This window comes from Panthera pardus, unplaced genomic scaffold, assembly GCF_024362965.1.
Source record: "Panthera pardus isolate Hobbes unplaced genomic scaffold, ASM2436296v1 HiC_scaffold_11, whole genome shotgun sequence".
In the NCBI taxonomy this organism is placed as follows: domain Eukaryota; kingdom Metazoa; phylum Chordata; class Mammalia; order Carnivora; family Felidae; genus Panthera; species Panthera pardus.
In genome coordinates, this window is record NW_026526666.1 from 72,432,392 (window position 1) to 72,447,739 (window position 15,348).

At 43.7% G+C, this 15,348-nt stretch overlaps 1 protein-coding gene across 1 annotated transcript in view; it reads right to left on the reverse strand.

Moving 5' to 3' along the window:
• ST3GAL3 (ST3 beta-galactoside alpha-2,3-sialyltransferase 3) overlaps positions 1-15,348 on the reverse strand; it is a 199,828-nt gene that overhangs the window by 97,904 nt on the left and 86,576 nt on the right. The window contains 1 exon segment of the mRNA XM_019428981.2: positions 74-116. Coding sequence (XP_019284526.2) covers positions 74-116 — 43 coding nt within the window.

A 15,348-nucleotide genomic window follows, 5' to 3' on the forward strand; every position in this document is an offset into this window, starting at 1 on the left:
CCCTTCGAAGATGGACCCCAGTTCTCACAGACGTCTCTACCACAGAGTCAAGGTGCTTTCTTGTTCTACTCACAGTTTAGAGTCCAGCTTCAGGAGGAAACCCAACCGATCATACTCTGAAAAAGAACAGAAAAGCAGAAAATGTCACTAAAGTCAAGCCACTGTTGACACTAGCAGGTTACATTCCCCAGACACAGATCATGGGGACAGACAACTGCTCAAGGAACAGACCCAAATACATAAGCCGTAACTAAATTCAAGTCTCAGAACTCTTGCTGAACACCTGTTTTATGAAGGACGAGGTTCAATGCCAGGTGTTTCCCAGACCCTCTAGGCCAACCAGTTCCTATGCTGGTATATAACTGCCTTCCTGTTTAAACGTGGTGCTTGAATGAAACTTAGTTAAACCGCAAAACTGGACCCCCAAAGAAGTAACAGGGTTAGAAGCAATTTCTGATTCCTCTATGCTCTAGTCATAATTTTTGCTGGAGCAGCCGTGTTAACTATGGAGTGAAGATGTGGCAGCCAAGGGGTCCTCAAATCCAGGGCAATGACCCCATCATCTTCATGACAGGCACAAGGAACTGACAGGTCTGATTACATAAAGGGTAGGAAATTTAGAGTGAAATCTAAAAATAAGTTGTAAGGTGTTTACAACAAACGATAAATCATGAATATTTTAGGTTCTTTATATCTTGTCTCATCCTAAAACGAGGTTGAAGCAGTTTTACAAAATTGTAATGAAGTACAAGATCTTTTAAAAAGAAGGTATCTGGGGGGAGGCACCTCGGTGGCTCAGTCAGTTAAGTGTCTGCCTCTTGATTTCAGCTCAGGTCATGATCTTAGGGCCGTGAGACTGAGCCCCGCATCAGACTCCATGCTGAGCATGGAGCCTGCTTAAGATTCCCTCCCCTGCTCTCTCTCTTTCTCTCTCTAAATAAAAAAAGAATAAAACAAGGAAGATATCTGGTATCTGGGACCACAGGGGAAATAAGCATAAGAAAAATAGTACAGCCAGGATAAGAATACCAAAACTGGATGATCTAAGGTCCTATGTGCTGGCTGGAGGAAGATTATACATTTACCCCCAAGATTTCTCACAGCCAAAGCTAAATGCGAAGCACTGATGAAATGATTTATAGTGTTCATCAAATAAACCAGGAGAAACACAGCTATCCCTGCTACTAAGACTTGAGGGAAGTATCATGAGGTTATTTCTTATAGCTTTGGTCAATGTTTGCAAAGCGTGTGTGTGTGTGTGTTTGTGTGTGCGTGGTGTTGACTATGTCAAAATAAAGCAGTCTATGAATTCAGTTCTCAGTTGGCCTGGCTTAACCTGAGGATAAAACAGAATACCAAGGCCAAACACCTAAATGGCAAAGGCCATGCAGCAAGGTTTTCGAGGAACTCAGTCTTCAATGAGAATGATGGCCAAGAGAAAGAAGGTACCCATATTGACAAGTACCTCACAGGAGCCATTCAGCAAGGCCAACTAAGGCCCAAATCTGTACCCTTTCTTAAACAGCAGAACTGCAGTGAGAGAATAATTCTTCTTAAAATTGAAGATACCGAATAGAACATACAGCTCAACAGAAGGCTTGCCTCCCAAGAGGAAAGTCAAAGCCTTTCCTCAAAATAATTCTGCTTTTGCTCGAACTGAGATAAATGGATGGGAGACTTTGCTTAATATATCAGGAACTCATAAAAGTAAAAAAAAAAAAAAGTGTCAATTTTTAAAATAAAGTGAAAACAAAATTTGCAAAAAGAGTTAGTTTCAAAGGTTAATACTCTTTCAACAATCCTAGTTATCATTCCATAAAAAAGAAAATCTCATTAACTTGCCAACACCTGTTGCTTTCCCCCCATGTGGTCATAACCTTGGGGCAAGTATTCTGCTACTGCTCCTCAGACCCAAGCTAAGACTTCACTGGATATACAATGAATCCACATTTTGGCTGTTTCCTTCCAGAGACTCCAGAGAATGCCCTCCCCTTGTTGCAAACTCAGATGTTGGGGGCCAGGCAAGAACCTAACACAAATGAAGGAAGGAGGGAATGTGATACCTTTCCAGAGTAACTCATACTACTGATTTCAGTTGCATTAAAAACAAATCCCGTTGAAATGTATTTTTTCACCACGTATTTTTGTACAGTAGCCATGATTATCTCTGCGGGTTATTTTCCAATGGCATCTTAAGTTTTGTTTTATGGACACATACACTAATTGCATATTAAACATATGAGAACACTGCATATCTAAAGAAATCCCCTTCATAGCTCTCTGGGACTGTTGTTTTCTCTCTTTTGCTAAAAGACAGGAGTGCCAGAAATATTTCTCTTCATTCTGTTAATTTGAGGAAAGGTAACTGCGTGAGCCCAATAATGATAAATGGCAACTGGCATTGCCTTTGGGTCACAGAGCCACGAGGGAATGGAGCCCATCTGGAGACTCCATGCCCTGTCCAACGGGGAGTTTCCACCAGCACTAGCGGACGATGTCAGGCAGTAATGCAGGCCCAGCACTGCCACATCTTCTGATTTTTTTTTTTTTAAGCCAAGGATCTGGGACACTTGGGTGGCTCAGTCAGTTAAGCGTGCAACTCTTGGTTTCGGCTCAGGTCACGATCTCAGTTGTGTGGGTTCAAGCCCCATATCAGGCTCTGCACTCTCAGTGCTTGAGATTCTCTGTCTCACTCTCTCTCTGCCCCTTCCCAACTCATGCTGTCTCTATGTCTCTCAAAATAAATAAACTTTATAAAGCCAAGAATCTGGATCTTTTCTTTCTTTTTTTTTTAAGTAGGTTCCATGCCCAGTGTGGAGCCCAATGTGGAGCTTGAACTCTCAAGACCCTGAGATCAAGACCTGAGCTGAGCTCAAGAGTCAGATGCTTAACCAACTGAGCCACCCAGGCACCCCAGAATCTGGATCTTTTAAGGTAAAAATTTTCAATGTGTAACTATTGGCAGTAGATTCCACAAAACTTTGGGGAGCACCTGGTCGGCTGTTGGTTAAGCGTCAGACTCTTGATTTTGCCTCAGGTCATGATCTCACGGTCATGAGATCGAGCCCTGCATCGGGCTCTGCACTGGGCATGAAGCCTGCTTGAGATTCTCTCTCCCTCCCCCTCTACCCCTCCCCATCTTGTGTTCTTTCTCTCTCTCTGTAAAAATAAAAAAAAATAACTTAAAAAAAAGAAAAATTTAAAGATTATGATGATTAACCAAAATACGTCCACGGGCAGGATTCAGCCAGTGGGCTAACAATCTGTAAACTCTGTCCTAGACTGGCAGCCTGTGAGGACTGGAAGCATTTCTCTTTTGTGGCTGCACACAGTAGATGCTCAATAAATATTTGTCGACTGTTACTACCAGGATTATTTGGTCACAATGGTCATAAATCCAAATCAAATTAGTCTAACAGGATGCTAAAAAGAATATTTCAGTCAAGCCTCTGGGATGATAAATTTCAGACACTAACGTGAGGTTCTAGACTGAGATGTAAATTTTCAAAGGAAATATCTGAAAACTGAAAAATTTCAAAGGAAATATCAAATCAAAATGATCTGAAAGGCCCTCCCTACATCAAATATAAAAGTAACCGGCAATGAGAAGTTAAGGAAAGAGAATTTGAACAACTTGCCTGGACTGAGCAGTGCTATGGACTCCTCACTTAAGGGGCAGAATGAGTACTTGTCTCTCCCTCATGCCTGGTGAGGGAAGCTTAACTTTGACCCTTAAAAAATGGGGAACACAGTGGACTTCTAGGTGCTTGACTTCTACCTGACAAGTGTAAAGGCCACAAGATAGGCTGGATGCAGGAACTGGTCTGCACTCCTGGAATTTGTTGTAAAAAAGGGTGCATAAATGAGCGAGAGTGGGTTTGTTTTAGGTCCTTTCCAAAACACGGGTCCAGAGGGTTGCCAGGGGCCTCAGCAGACAGCAGTGGGGACAGACACTGGGAGTCCTAGGGGCCACAGGAGTGAGTGACAAGGTTTGGGCAAGTACATGACCTCCATCAGGGGAGCTGTACAGCAGAGGTCCCTAGTTGCAGGGGTCTCCAAAATGCCTCCCAGAGCACCCACAGGCGTTAGTTTTAAACACTCAACAGCTCAGACAGCGCTGATACTATCTTATGTCTTTTATATTCACATTGTCTCTTTCCCTTCCCCACCGATTCCAGAGAGGTCAGAAACCACAACCAGCATCCGAGGAGGAGTGGGAAAATGACAGGCAGGGCACATCCCCTTCCCAGGGTCAGGCACCTGCTGGTACTAAGCCCTAAATGCAGGGAGGGGAAGTCACTGTAGCTTTGAATGAATTGAAAGCTATGGCTCTTACATAAGGCCAGATACTCTAATTTTGGAAATGGTGACTCCATGTGACCATGGGATTTTTAGTACCTCCTCGATATCAAAAAATTCTCTGGACTTCCCACACTGAAAACATTTTAAGAGGGCACAGGGAGACAAAATAAAACCGGCTTTGATTATCTCCTGATGTGTCTTGGACGTTCAATACACTGGTTGTACTAATCTAGGCAAAAAGGGCAATGTAATGGTTCACGCAACCAGTGTGGAAAGGGTCAAGGTACAGAAGGTTTCAGGGACCACAGAAAGTGACTGGACCACCACTGCGCCTCCCTGAGTCATTGCTCTCCCCTGACCAGCTTCCTTCCTCAGTTAGAAAACATGCTGCTGGCAACCTTCAGATACACACCTTCAGCTTTGCCTCTGAAAGGGACTGAGACTCGGTCTCTCTGCACAAAATGGCAAAACTCCCAGGGAAGGGCCAGGAGTGGCCTTGTGTACATCTGTTCCTCACACCCGCTCTAATCACAGTGACAGGAAGCAAGGATTGTAAAAAAATTACTACTCCCACATTACACATGTGGTTAGGAGAATTTACCAGAAGAACGGACATGCCGTCCTGAACAAATGCAGGCTCTCGGGAACAGTAGGAAGTCTTTGGAAAACATACAGCTAGCTCAGTCTCCGCGGAAAATAGGTATAGCCATGGACGATATTAAATGGACCACTGTTAAAATGGGTTTCGGACTTTTTCCTTCCCATCCTCATTCTGCCGTGGGTTTTTTCTTCCCTGACCAATCTCCTTTTATTTTTTTTTAATTTTTTTTTTTAACGTTTATTTATTTTTGAGACAGAGAGAGACAGAGCATGAACGGGGGAGGGTCAGAGAGAGGGAGACACAGAATCTAAAACAGGTTCCAGGCTCTGAGCTGTCAGCACAAAGCCTGACGCAGGGCTCGAACTCACGGACCGCGAGATCGTGATCTGGGCCGAAGTCGGCTGCTCAACCGACTGAGCCACCCAGGCGCCCCACCAATCTCCTTTTAAAATCTTTCTCATAATGCGCTCTGGCTTACCTCCCTCGACCTCCTCGCAGACTTGAAGCCCTGCTCTGCCATATGAGACCTCACTTTTCCTGTGGCTTTCAAGGGGAAGCTGCTTTTTCTGTCAGATGCCAAGTCCCTGTGGCCATGAGGGGGAAGTTCTTCTGATGTGCTCTGGTGGTTTTTTTTCATCACTTTTCTTGGGTTTGGGGTTCCTTGAGCTTCTTAGATCTATTATGGGTCTATGGTTTTCATCAAATTTGAAAAATTTCTGGCCATTATTTCTTCAAAAAATTTTCTGCCCTCCCCTCTCTGGGGGAGTTCCAGTGACACAAGTATTAGGCTGCTTGATGCCCCACCACTCACTGATGTTCTGTTACTTTTTTTTCCCAGTAATTTTGCTCTCTTATTATTTTAGATACTTCCTATTGCAATATCTTCCAGTTGACTACTCTTCTCTTCTGCAGTGTCGAATTGCCTGTTTACCCATCTCGTCTGCAGTGTCGAATTGCCTGTTTACCCATTCAGTATAGTTTTCATCTCAAACACTATTTTTTCACCTCTAAATTTCTTTTTCGTATCTTATATGTCTTTCCTTAATATTCTCATGCTTTCTTCTACCTTCTTGAAGATATGGACTATGTTTTAATGTCTTTGCCTACTAATTCTATCTTTTGTGTTATCACTAGGCTTATTTCTATTGTTTTTTTCTCATTATGGGTTGTATTTTCATGCTTTTCTGAATTAGTTAGTCATTCTTTATACACACACACACACACACACACACACACACACACACACTTTTTAATTTTAATTCCGGAATAGTTAACATACAGTATTATAGTAGCTTCAGGTGAGCCTGGTCACTCTTGACCGGATGCCAGCCATGTGAATTTTACTTTGCTGAGCACAGAATATTTGTGCATTCTTTATTTATTTTTGAGGTGCAATTAAATTACTTGGAAACAGTTGGATCCTTTCAAGGCTTGCTTTCAAGCTTTGTAGGATTAAGATGAGAGGCAAAGTGGACTTTCATCTAGGGCTAATTTTGCACCACTGCTAACACTGCCCCACGACTAAGGCAATGCCCTTCTGAATGTGCCATGGATGACCATGTATTATGATGCTTCACCACTATTCCCAGCCCTGTGTGAACTGTAGTGAGTCTAAGGGGACCCTCTACAGATCTCTAGAGCTGTCTCTGTGTGCAGCTCTTCCCTCTTTGGTACTTATGAATTCTGGCAGCCCTTCTCTCAAATTCTCAAATCTGTTTCCTCTTAGGAAGACTCTAGGATCCTATATGGGTTCTTCTTCCCTGTGCAGGGGTCTGGAAACTCCATCCAGGCTGTTAGCTTGGACAATTATAGGGCTAACCTCATTTGTTCCTCTTCTTTCAGAGACCAGTGCCGTGTGCTACCTATTGTTCAATGTCAGAAAAAATTTTTTCATATATTGTGTCTGTTTTGTTGTTGTTGTTGTTGTTGTTGTTGTTGTTGTTGTTGTTGTTGTTGTTTTCCCTCTTTCTTTGCTTTTTCCTTATCCAGGGTAGACTTCACCCCACTCAACTATTCAGGTTAGCCTGCCCAACGATCCTTCCATTGCACCCAAACCCAACCTCTCATTCCTGCCCAACCCCTCTCCTGAGTCCCAGACTTATATATTCAGCTGTCTGCTGCACATTTCCACCTCCTACAGACACCTGAAACTCAGGCTGCCCCACACAGAGTTCACATTCACAGAACTCACATACCTGTAGAGCCTGGTTCTCCTCCTGTATTCCCTACCTTAATGAATTGTACCACTATTCACCCAGCTGCCCAAGCTTGAAACCTGAGAGAATTACTTGATTTCTGTTTCCTTCTTATTTAATTACCATGTCCGTTTTTTAAGTTTCTATTTAAATTTCAGTTAGTTAACATACAGTGTAATATTAGCTTCATGTGTACAACATAGTGATTTAATACTCCCATACACCACCCAGTGCTCAGTACAACAAGTGCCCTCCTTAATCCCTAACACCTATTTAATCCATCCTCCCACTCACATCTTCTCTGGTAACCATCAGTTTGTTCTGTATAGTTAAGAGTCTGTTTTTTGGTTTGCCTCTCTCTCTTTTTTTTCCCCTCTGCTCATTTGTTTTGTTTCTTAAATTCCACATGTAAGCGAAATCATATGGTATTTGTCTATCTCTTATTTCGCTTGCCATAACACTCTCTGGCTCCATCCATGTCCTTGCAAATGGCAAGATTCCATTCTTTTTTAAGGCTAACATTCCATTGTATATATATACACCATATCTTCATTTTCCATCCATCAATTGATAGACACTTGGGCTATTTCCATAATTTGGCGATGGTAGATAACACTGCTATAAACATTGGAGTGCTTGAATTACCATGTCCTTTTAATTTCATCTTCTAAATGGATCTCCAACCCACTTACTTTTGTTCATTTTTGTTCTCTAAGAAGCCAGCTTTATCTCTCATCTGGATTACTGCTAGGCTTCCTGCCTCCTGTCTTGTCCCCCTCTAATAGATTTTTCCTGATGTGATCAGAGCTATCTTTCTATAGGACAAACATGGTTATGTCATAACCCTGCTTAAAACCTTTGAACAGCCTCTACTGTTCTAAGAACGAATCCCAGTCTCTTGATTCATAAGGTCCTTCAGGATCTGACCTACAGTGACCATTCCAACTTTACTTTTGGAGTCCCTATATTACCGCCACCCTGCCCCTGCCAAAGTCTATGCTCTGACCAAACTGAACTATTTTATTTGCCTCCTAAGTATCTTTACAATCTCCAGCCCTTTGTACCCGCTTTTCCTTTCACTTAAAACATTATTCCTGGGGCGCCTGGGTGGCTCAGCTGGTTAAGTGTCCGACTTCAGCTCAGGTCATGATCTCTCGGCCCGTGGGTTCAAGCCCTGTGTCAGGCTCTGTGCCAACAGCTCAGAGCCTGGAACCTGCTTTGGATTCTGCGTCTCCCTCTCTCTCTCTGACCTTCCCCTGCTCATGCTCTGTCTCTCTCTCTCAAAAATAAATAAACATTAAAAAAAATTTTAACATTATTCCCAACCCCTTTCCACATTGGTTCTTTCCTACGCATTGCTCCTAAATGATCCAGTCACCGCAAACTCAGAATGCCGCAAATCAGATTTATGCGCACCCTGTTCCCCAGCCACGTTTTTTGTTTTGTTTTGTTTGTTTGCTAGTGCCATTGCCATTCAGTACTTCAAGGCAGACATGTTTGGTATACTCTTTCTCATTTCTAAATACAGATCCTGTTCCCTAAACCACGGCCACTGCTTTTGCCGCATATGCACTGTTGCTTAGACCACACAGCCACCTCTCACTCTGTACCTGTCTCCCTAGCCTCACCTTCCATCACTCCTCTGTGTGCAGCCTCTATGCCTGAGAGCTACTCAGACCACATTACCTCTCTTTGTAATGCCCTCCCTCAGCCTGCTGACTTGGCAAACACCCACTCATCCTTCACAATTTTGGTTGTCACCGAAGCAAAATCTAACAGGTATTTTTGTAGAGCCACAAGACCTTTCATGGCTTGGCTTTTAGCTACCTTTCCATCTCCATCTTCCACTATCTTGCCCCCTGTGCCTGCTGCTCAGGCCATCCCAGCCTTCTTCAGTTCCCTGCATAAGCCGTGAGCTCCCTCGGCATAGGACTCTTTTGTAGAAGCAGCTTTTTTCTGCCTGAAATGTGCTCTCATCTCTTTACTCGTGTTAATTCCTGCTTATCCTTTAGACTGTAGTTCAAACGTACTCTCTTTCAGAAGAGCATTTGTTGACCCTCCTGCCTCGGATGTGCCCACTCTTACATGCTCCTCGAACGCAGCATTAGAGCATCAACGATTACTTGCCCTCACGGCACTTCTGCCTCCCTTTGGAAACAAGTCGCTTGAATTTCTTTTAAGGAACTGCCTTTCTTCTACAGCAGGCAAGTGGTGATACTGTCAGTGGGATTTGCCTGTCCAGAGTGGGGGCACTCGACAACAGCTAGGTTAGCCGGACCCTTCTCTCTTAAGCGGCGTGGCACTGGGGAGAGCAACAGGACGCTGAAAAAATGGACCACTGGTTGCAATCTAGATTCCTGGCACTGCCTTTGTGTCCTGAGGGCCGGCTGTTTGACGCTTAATTTTATTCTATGGGTACCCGTGTCCTTCCAGTAAATTCCTTTTTCTTTTAAACTAGCCGGGTTCCGTTTCTGTTGCTTGCAATTAAACAATCCTAGCTATATGTATCTGTATCTCTAGCCCCTCGTATGGGGTGTGGCAGAGAGGCGGTATTCCGTAAATGTGCTAAGCAAATGGAAGAATGAAGGGAGTGACCTAATGACCAAGAGAGTCTAATAGTAACCTCAAGACCTGGATTCTTTGTCTTCCTCCACCCTTGCAAGGGGGCAACATTAAGAGCATAACAATGGTGGCATCAGTGGCTTCATCTGTCACTAGCCCACCACCTTTTGCAGTGCTCTGGCCACTTCTGCTCCCAGCCCTACAGATAACTGCATCACAGTCACCTCTGCTTATGCAGAGGCTGCCCTGCTCTTCTGGGGAAACTCCTCCCCTGTATCGGTTTCTGGCTTTTACTTTGGGGTTCCCTTTTGAGGACTCCACACTTGCCAAGGTTAATTCCCTCCCGGCATTTATAATAGCCTAAAACTTAACTTCCTCCACAAAGACTTTCTGAGGCTTCTGACTGCCCGTTTCCAGCACATCCGGGGATCTTACCAACAAGCACCCCACTCTCATATTCGTAAGCTGGTACTGGTGGTTGGATCTGTGCCCAGCTCCTCATAGAGTTCCGGGACTAGCAGGGAAGCTTAAGTCTAGTGTTCAGGAAATATAAACCAGAGAAAGCAATCAGGAAGGCCGAGGCATAATGCTCTGGGACACAGGAGCAGAGCTTCCTACCGTCGGGTTTGCGCATGGCAAATCTGCAGATCGCAGAGCATCTCACTGTTTATGAATGTGTTTTTGAAGTTGCATGTGAATTCGGTTTTACAATACGGAAATGCTAGTCTGAGCATTTCTTCAGCGTCAACTCACATCTGGGGAAGTTGGCAGTAAAGCCTGGACCTCACTGACAGTCCACTGATCCCAAATCTGTAGTAAGTACAGAAGACTCTGGGACTCACCAGTCAGCCAGGCATAATGTAGGTTGATGTGCATATACAGCACCCCCAGCACCTGAAGGTATTCTCTCCTCAGGTGTCAAAGCAGCAAGCCCACAGCTATGCAGTGAAGGAGAGATGTTTAGTCTGGTGGTTTGGGCTTCCTGCCTTAGCCAGGCTGCAAAGCTCAGCAGTACAAAACCCCCTGGCCGAGGAGCACATGTGTGTCCTTTGCCTGGCTCCAGGTGGGAAGTGGCATGGATAATGCAAATATCTGCTCTTCTCCTCCTGCACCTGTACCAAGTCAGACCTGTGAATGCACACGGTGCTTTTTCAAATGACTCAGGTCTCCGAAATTAACCATTAACTCTTCCATTTCCATTCCAAAGGACTAGGTCAGTGTTCTGAGCTCACATAAACTCCTAGAAGGTTCAGAAACTGGACATAAACAAAAGGGGGCTATGTGCTCAAATGTGTATGTACCTAGTGACGAAGCCTCTCTCTCTAAAAGGCCAAATTCACAAAAATTACAAGGAGAAATATACAAGTCTCCTGTCATCATAATGGGAAACACAACCACTGAAAAACCAGGCTCTCTGAATCAGTGAGAATTCAAAGGATTTGAGCAGAACAATTAATAAATTTGAACCGATATAGACTACCTTACATCCACTGAGTGGAGACTGCACATTCTTTTCAAGCATATATGGAACATTTATGAAAACTGACCACCTCTGAGGCTCAAACCCTGATATGAAAATTTATGAACAGTGAAACAAGCTCAAGCTTTTCACTTAAAAATCTGAAAATATTAGGGCACCTTCGTGGCTCAGTTGGTTAGGCGTCTGACTCTTGGTTTCAGCTCAGGTCACGATCTCATGGTCTGTAAGTTCTAGCCCCGCACTGGGATCTGTGCCGACAGTGCAGAGCCTGCTTGGGGTTCTCTCTCTCCCTCTCTCTCTGCCCCTCCCTGCCTGTCTCTCTCTCTCAAAATAAACAAACTTTAAAAAATTTTGGAAAATATTTATTTTATAGCAATTCAACATTTAATATATTCCATAATACTTTGTATTTCACTTTGTTCATAATTCCGAAAAGAAAATTATGAATGCTTGGGGTGCCTGAGTGGCTCAGTCAGTTAAGCATCTGACTCTTGATCTCAGGTCAGGTCATGATCTCATGGTTTGTGAGATCAAGCCCCACCTCAGGCTCTGCGCTAACATCTTAGGGCCTGCTTGGGATTCTCTCTCTCCCTCACTCTCTGCCCCTGCTCTCTCTCTCAAAATAAATAAATAAACATTTAAAAAAAGAAAGTTATGAATGCTTTCAGAATGCCCGATTTACACACAGTGTCTTCCTGTTTATCTCAGCATGGTGTACAAATTAGTATCACTCTCAGCCTCTGTTCTCTCTCACGTGTAAACAGCTGGGAGCACTGCATGACACAGCGAGATCCTCTTCTAGAATGAAGGGAGACCTCCCTGAAAGTTCCCCAAACCAAGTATCCTACTCTAGCCTCATCAGCAGGCCACTGAGCCCCAGAATGGAATTTCTGGGAACACAGGTGCATGTCGTGAGCCAACTGTGCTGCTGGCATTTTTGGTCTCCAGTGACCCACTTCCTTTTTTCATTCTAAGGGACCGCCAGAAATTCCCACCAGCTGTCCCTATGCTCTGCACAAAGCAGATGTTCATTAAGTAATTGCTGCTGCCCCCCACGTGAATCACGGGAGTTAACCACGGCCCGAGAGGGGCTGGCCAAAATGCAAACAGCTCCCACATCATCTCAAGTCAGGGAAATAAATCATAATGGAGGATCAATTAATCAAAGACAAACTAAAATAGGAAAAGCAGTATCATAAAATAAACAGAAAAATTCACTGACCTAGACTAAATTAAGTGACCCAGTAAAATAACTTAGAAGTTCACACACTGAAATCCAATCTCAAATGGGTGCACATCGGCATGGGGGCAGAGAGGGCCTCGCAAGAAACTCCTGATAAGCCCCGATCTCCTGTGACTCTGCACCACGCTCCCTCTGAGCACAGCACAGCTGTGACACACCTGGGGACAAAGGAAAGTGGAACCTCCCCTGGAAGGTAAAAGCCCCAGCCCAGCCAGTGGAGGCAAAGGGGTCATGTACCCATTTCCCCTCTGTCCTGGGAAAATAGCAATGTCCAGTGTCCAGAGCAGGGCATGCAGTGAATTCAATTCTATTCATGATAGCAAGCATGTCCAGACCATGTCAGGCCATCTCGCGTGAAGCTGCAGCAGAATTTTGGTGGAAAACACGTCAAAAGAGCAGCTGGGGCAGGAAAAAAAAAATGGCTCACTCTGCAATTTGTATCTTAAACTTCATGGAGCTTACCACCTAGTAGGTAGAGAAGTACAAATAATCACCAAGCAATTATTGTATAAAATAAGACAGAGTCCCTCTCTCCAAACAAAAATAATTTTATTTTTTCCCCAGTTTAGGGTTAACACATGCTTACCATATAAGTTTTTTTACATTTGGATTTTCATTTTATTTTTTTAGTTTCTTTATTTTTGAGAGAGAGAGAGAGAGAGAGAGAGACAGAGGCAGAGAGAGAGAGAAAGAGAGCGCGCACAAGTGGGGAAGGGGCAGAGAGAGAGAAGGAGACTTAGAATCTGAAGCAGGCTCCAGGCTCTGAGCTGTCAGCACAGAGCCCGATGCGGGGCTCTAACCCACAAACTGTGAGATCATGACCTGAGCTGAAGCAGGATGCCCAACCGACTGAGCCACCAGGTGCCCCTACATTTGGATTTTGAAAGCATGAAGTAAGCACCATTTGAAATTCTGATTTTCTAAAGTTAATATCTTCAAACGTTTTGGTGACTACCTTCACAGAAATCTCTTTCCATAAATACATGTGTGAACGTGCATATATAATTTTATTTATGTGTGGCCTCAATATACATGTTCTTTGTTCCTGTTTTGTTCACTCAGCAATATCCCTAATGTCTTCTGTGTCAATAAACATAAGACTGCATCATTTTTAATGGCTGTTGGAGTCCATTTCACCATACGGATGTGCCATTTCTATGTAATCCCTAAGTATGTGTTACATGATGGACATTATGGTTTCCATTTTCCTACTTTTCATTCAACAAATATTTGCTGAGCACCTATTATATGCCAGGTACTGTTCTAAGTACCAGGGACACAGTGATAAATAAGATAGGCAAGGTCCCTGGCCAAATTCTACTGGGGGAGACTGACAGTATGCAAGTAAATAGCAGATAATTTGAAGGAAGGATGAGTGCTAAGAAGAAATAAAGACAAACTCTCTTAGAGAAGGACTGGGTGTCAAGAGAGTAGACTACTTTAGACGCAGTGATCCAAGAAGGCCTTTCTGCAGAATGACATTTGAACACAGACCTTGGACAGTCATGTAAAGCAGGAGTAAAGCATTCTAGAGGCAGGAGGCATGGAGTACAAAGGCCCTGGTGCAGGAAGGGGTCTGGCATATTCATGGACTCACAGGAATGACAATGTGGCTTGAGGGCAGAGAGGGACAAAATGGACTAAGCATTGAGAAAACTCAAGAGAAACCACAGTAGGAGCTAGCAAGTCAGATCCTATAGGTCATGGAGTTTGGGTCTTATTTTAAGTGTACCATGAAGTCAATGGAGAGTTTTCAGTGGGAACAAGATATGATCTGATGTACATTTTAAAAGATCACTCTGGCTACAATGTGGAGAATGGACTACTGGGAAACGACAAATGAGCAGAGAGACCAGTAGATGTTTCCTTATCCAAGGGAGAGAAGATGGTACCTTGGACAGAGCTGCTGGAAAAAGGCTAGACAAGAACACATTGTGAAGACAGAAAAAGTGAGAAAGGGAGAGGAGGGGCAACAATCAAAGAGGTTTCCGGGTCTGTGGCTTGAACACTTGGGCAGATGGGGACAAAAACATGGGAGAGGAACAGCTTTGAGCACACAGATCCCACACACATTCCATTAGATTTATATGTAACTATTTTGGTTTGGGGACAGGAGGGCTACTGCTAATTTATTTTTTTTATTTTATTTATGTATTTTTATTTTCATTTGAGAGAGAGAGAGAGAGAGAGCAAAGGTGGGGGGGGGGAGGGGAGAGAATCTTAAGCAGGCTCCATGTACAGCACAAAGGGCTTTATCCCACAGCTCATGACCTGAGCCAAAATCCAGTCAGAAGTTCAACCCTCTGAGCCACCCAGGTACCCCTAATTTTTTATTTTCAATTATTCATTGCTAACATATATAAATATATTTTTAATTTTTACATTTTGATCTTCTTTCTTATCTTGCTAAACTCAGTTATTAGTTCTAGGATTTTTTTTTTGTAGATTCCTTGAGATTTTCTATGTAAACAATCATGTCACCTGTGAAGAGAGCCAGTTTTATTCCTTCCTTTCCAATTTATATTCTTGTTGTCTCTTTTTCTTGCCTCACCACACTGGCTGGGACTTTTAGGAGTGGTTCCTGATCTCTGGGGGAGAACAGTTTTTTACCATGAAGCATGATGTTTGCTGTGGGCTGTTTGTAGATGCCCCACATCCAGTTGAAGAAGTTCCCTTTTAAGCATGCTGAGAGTTTTTGTCACGAGTAGATGCTGAATCTTTGTCAGATGCTTTTTCTTCGCCAATTGACATGACCATGCGGTTCCCCTTCTTTAGACAGTGAACATGGTGGACTCCATTGAGTGACTTTTGAATGCTGACCCAGCCTTCCATCTCTAGGATAAACCCCAGGTGGGCACCAAACCTGGGGAGTTTTAGCAGTATCTCTTCTGCACTGCACTTTCTTCTTCTGGGACTCCAACGACAGACAGCAAAGCTTCTGGTGTTGTCCCACAAGTCACTGAGG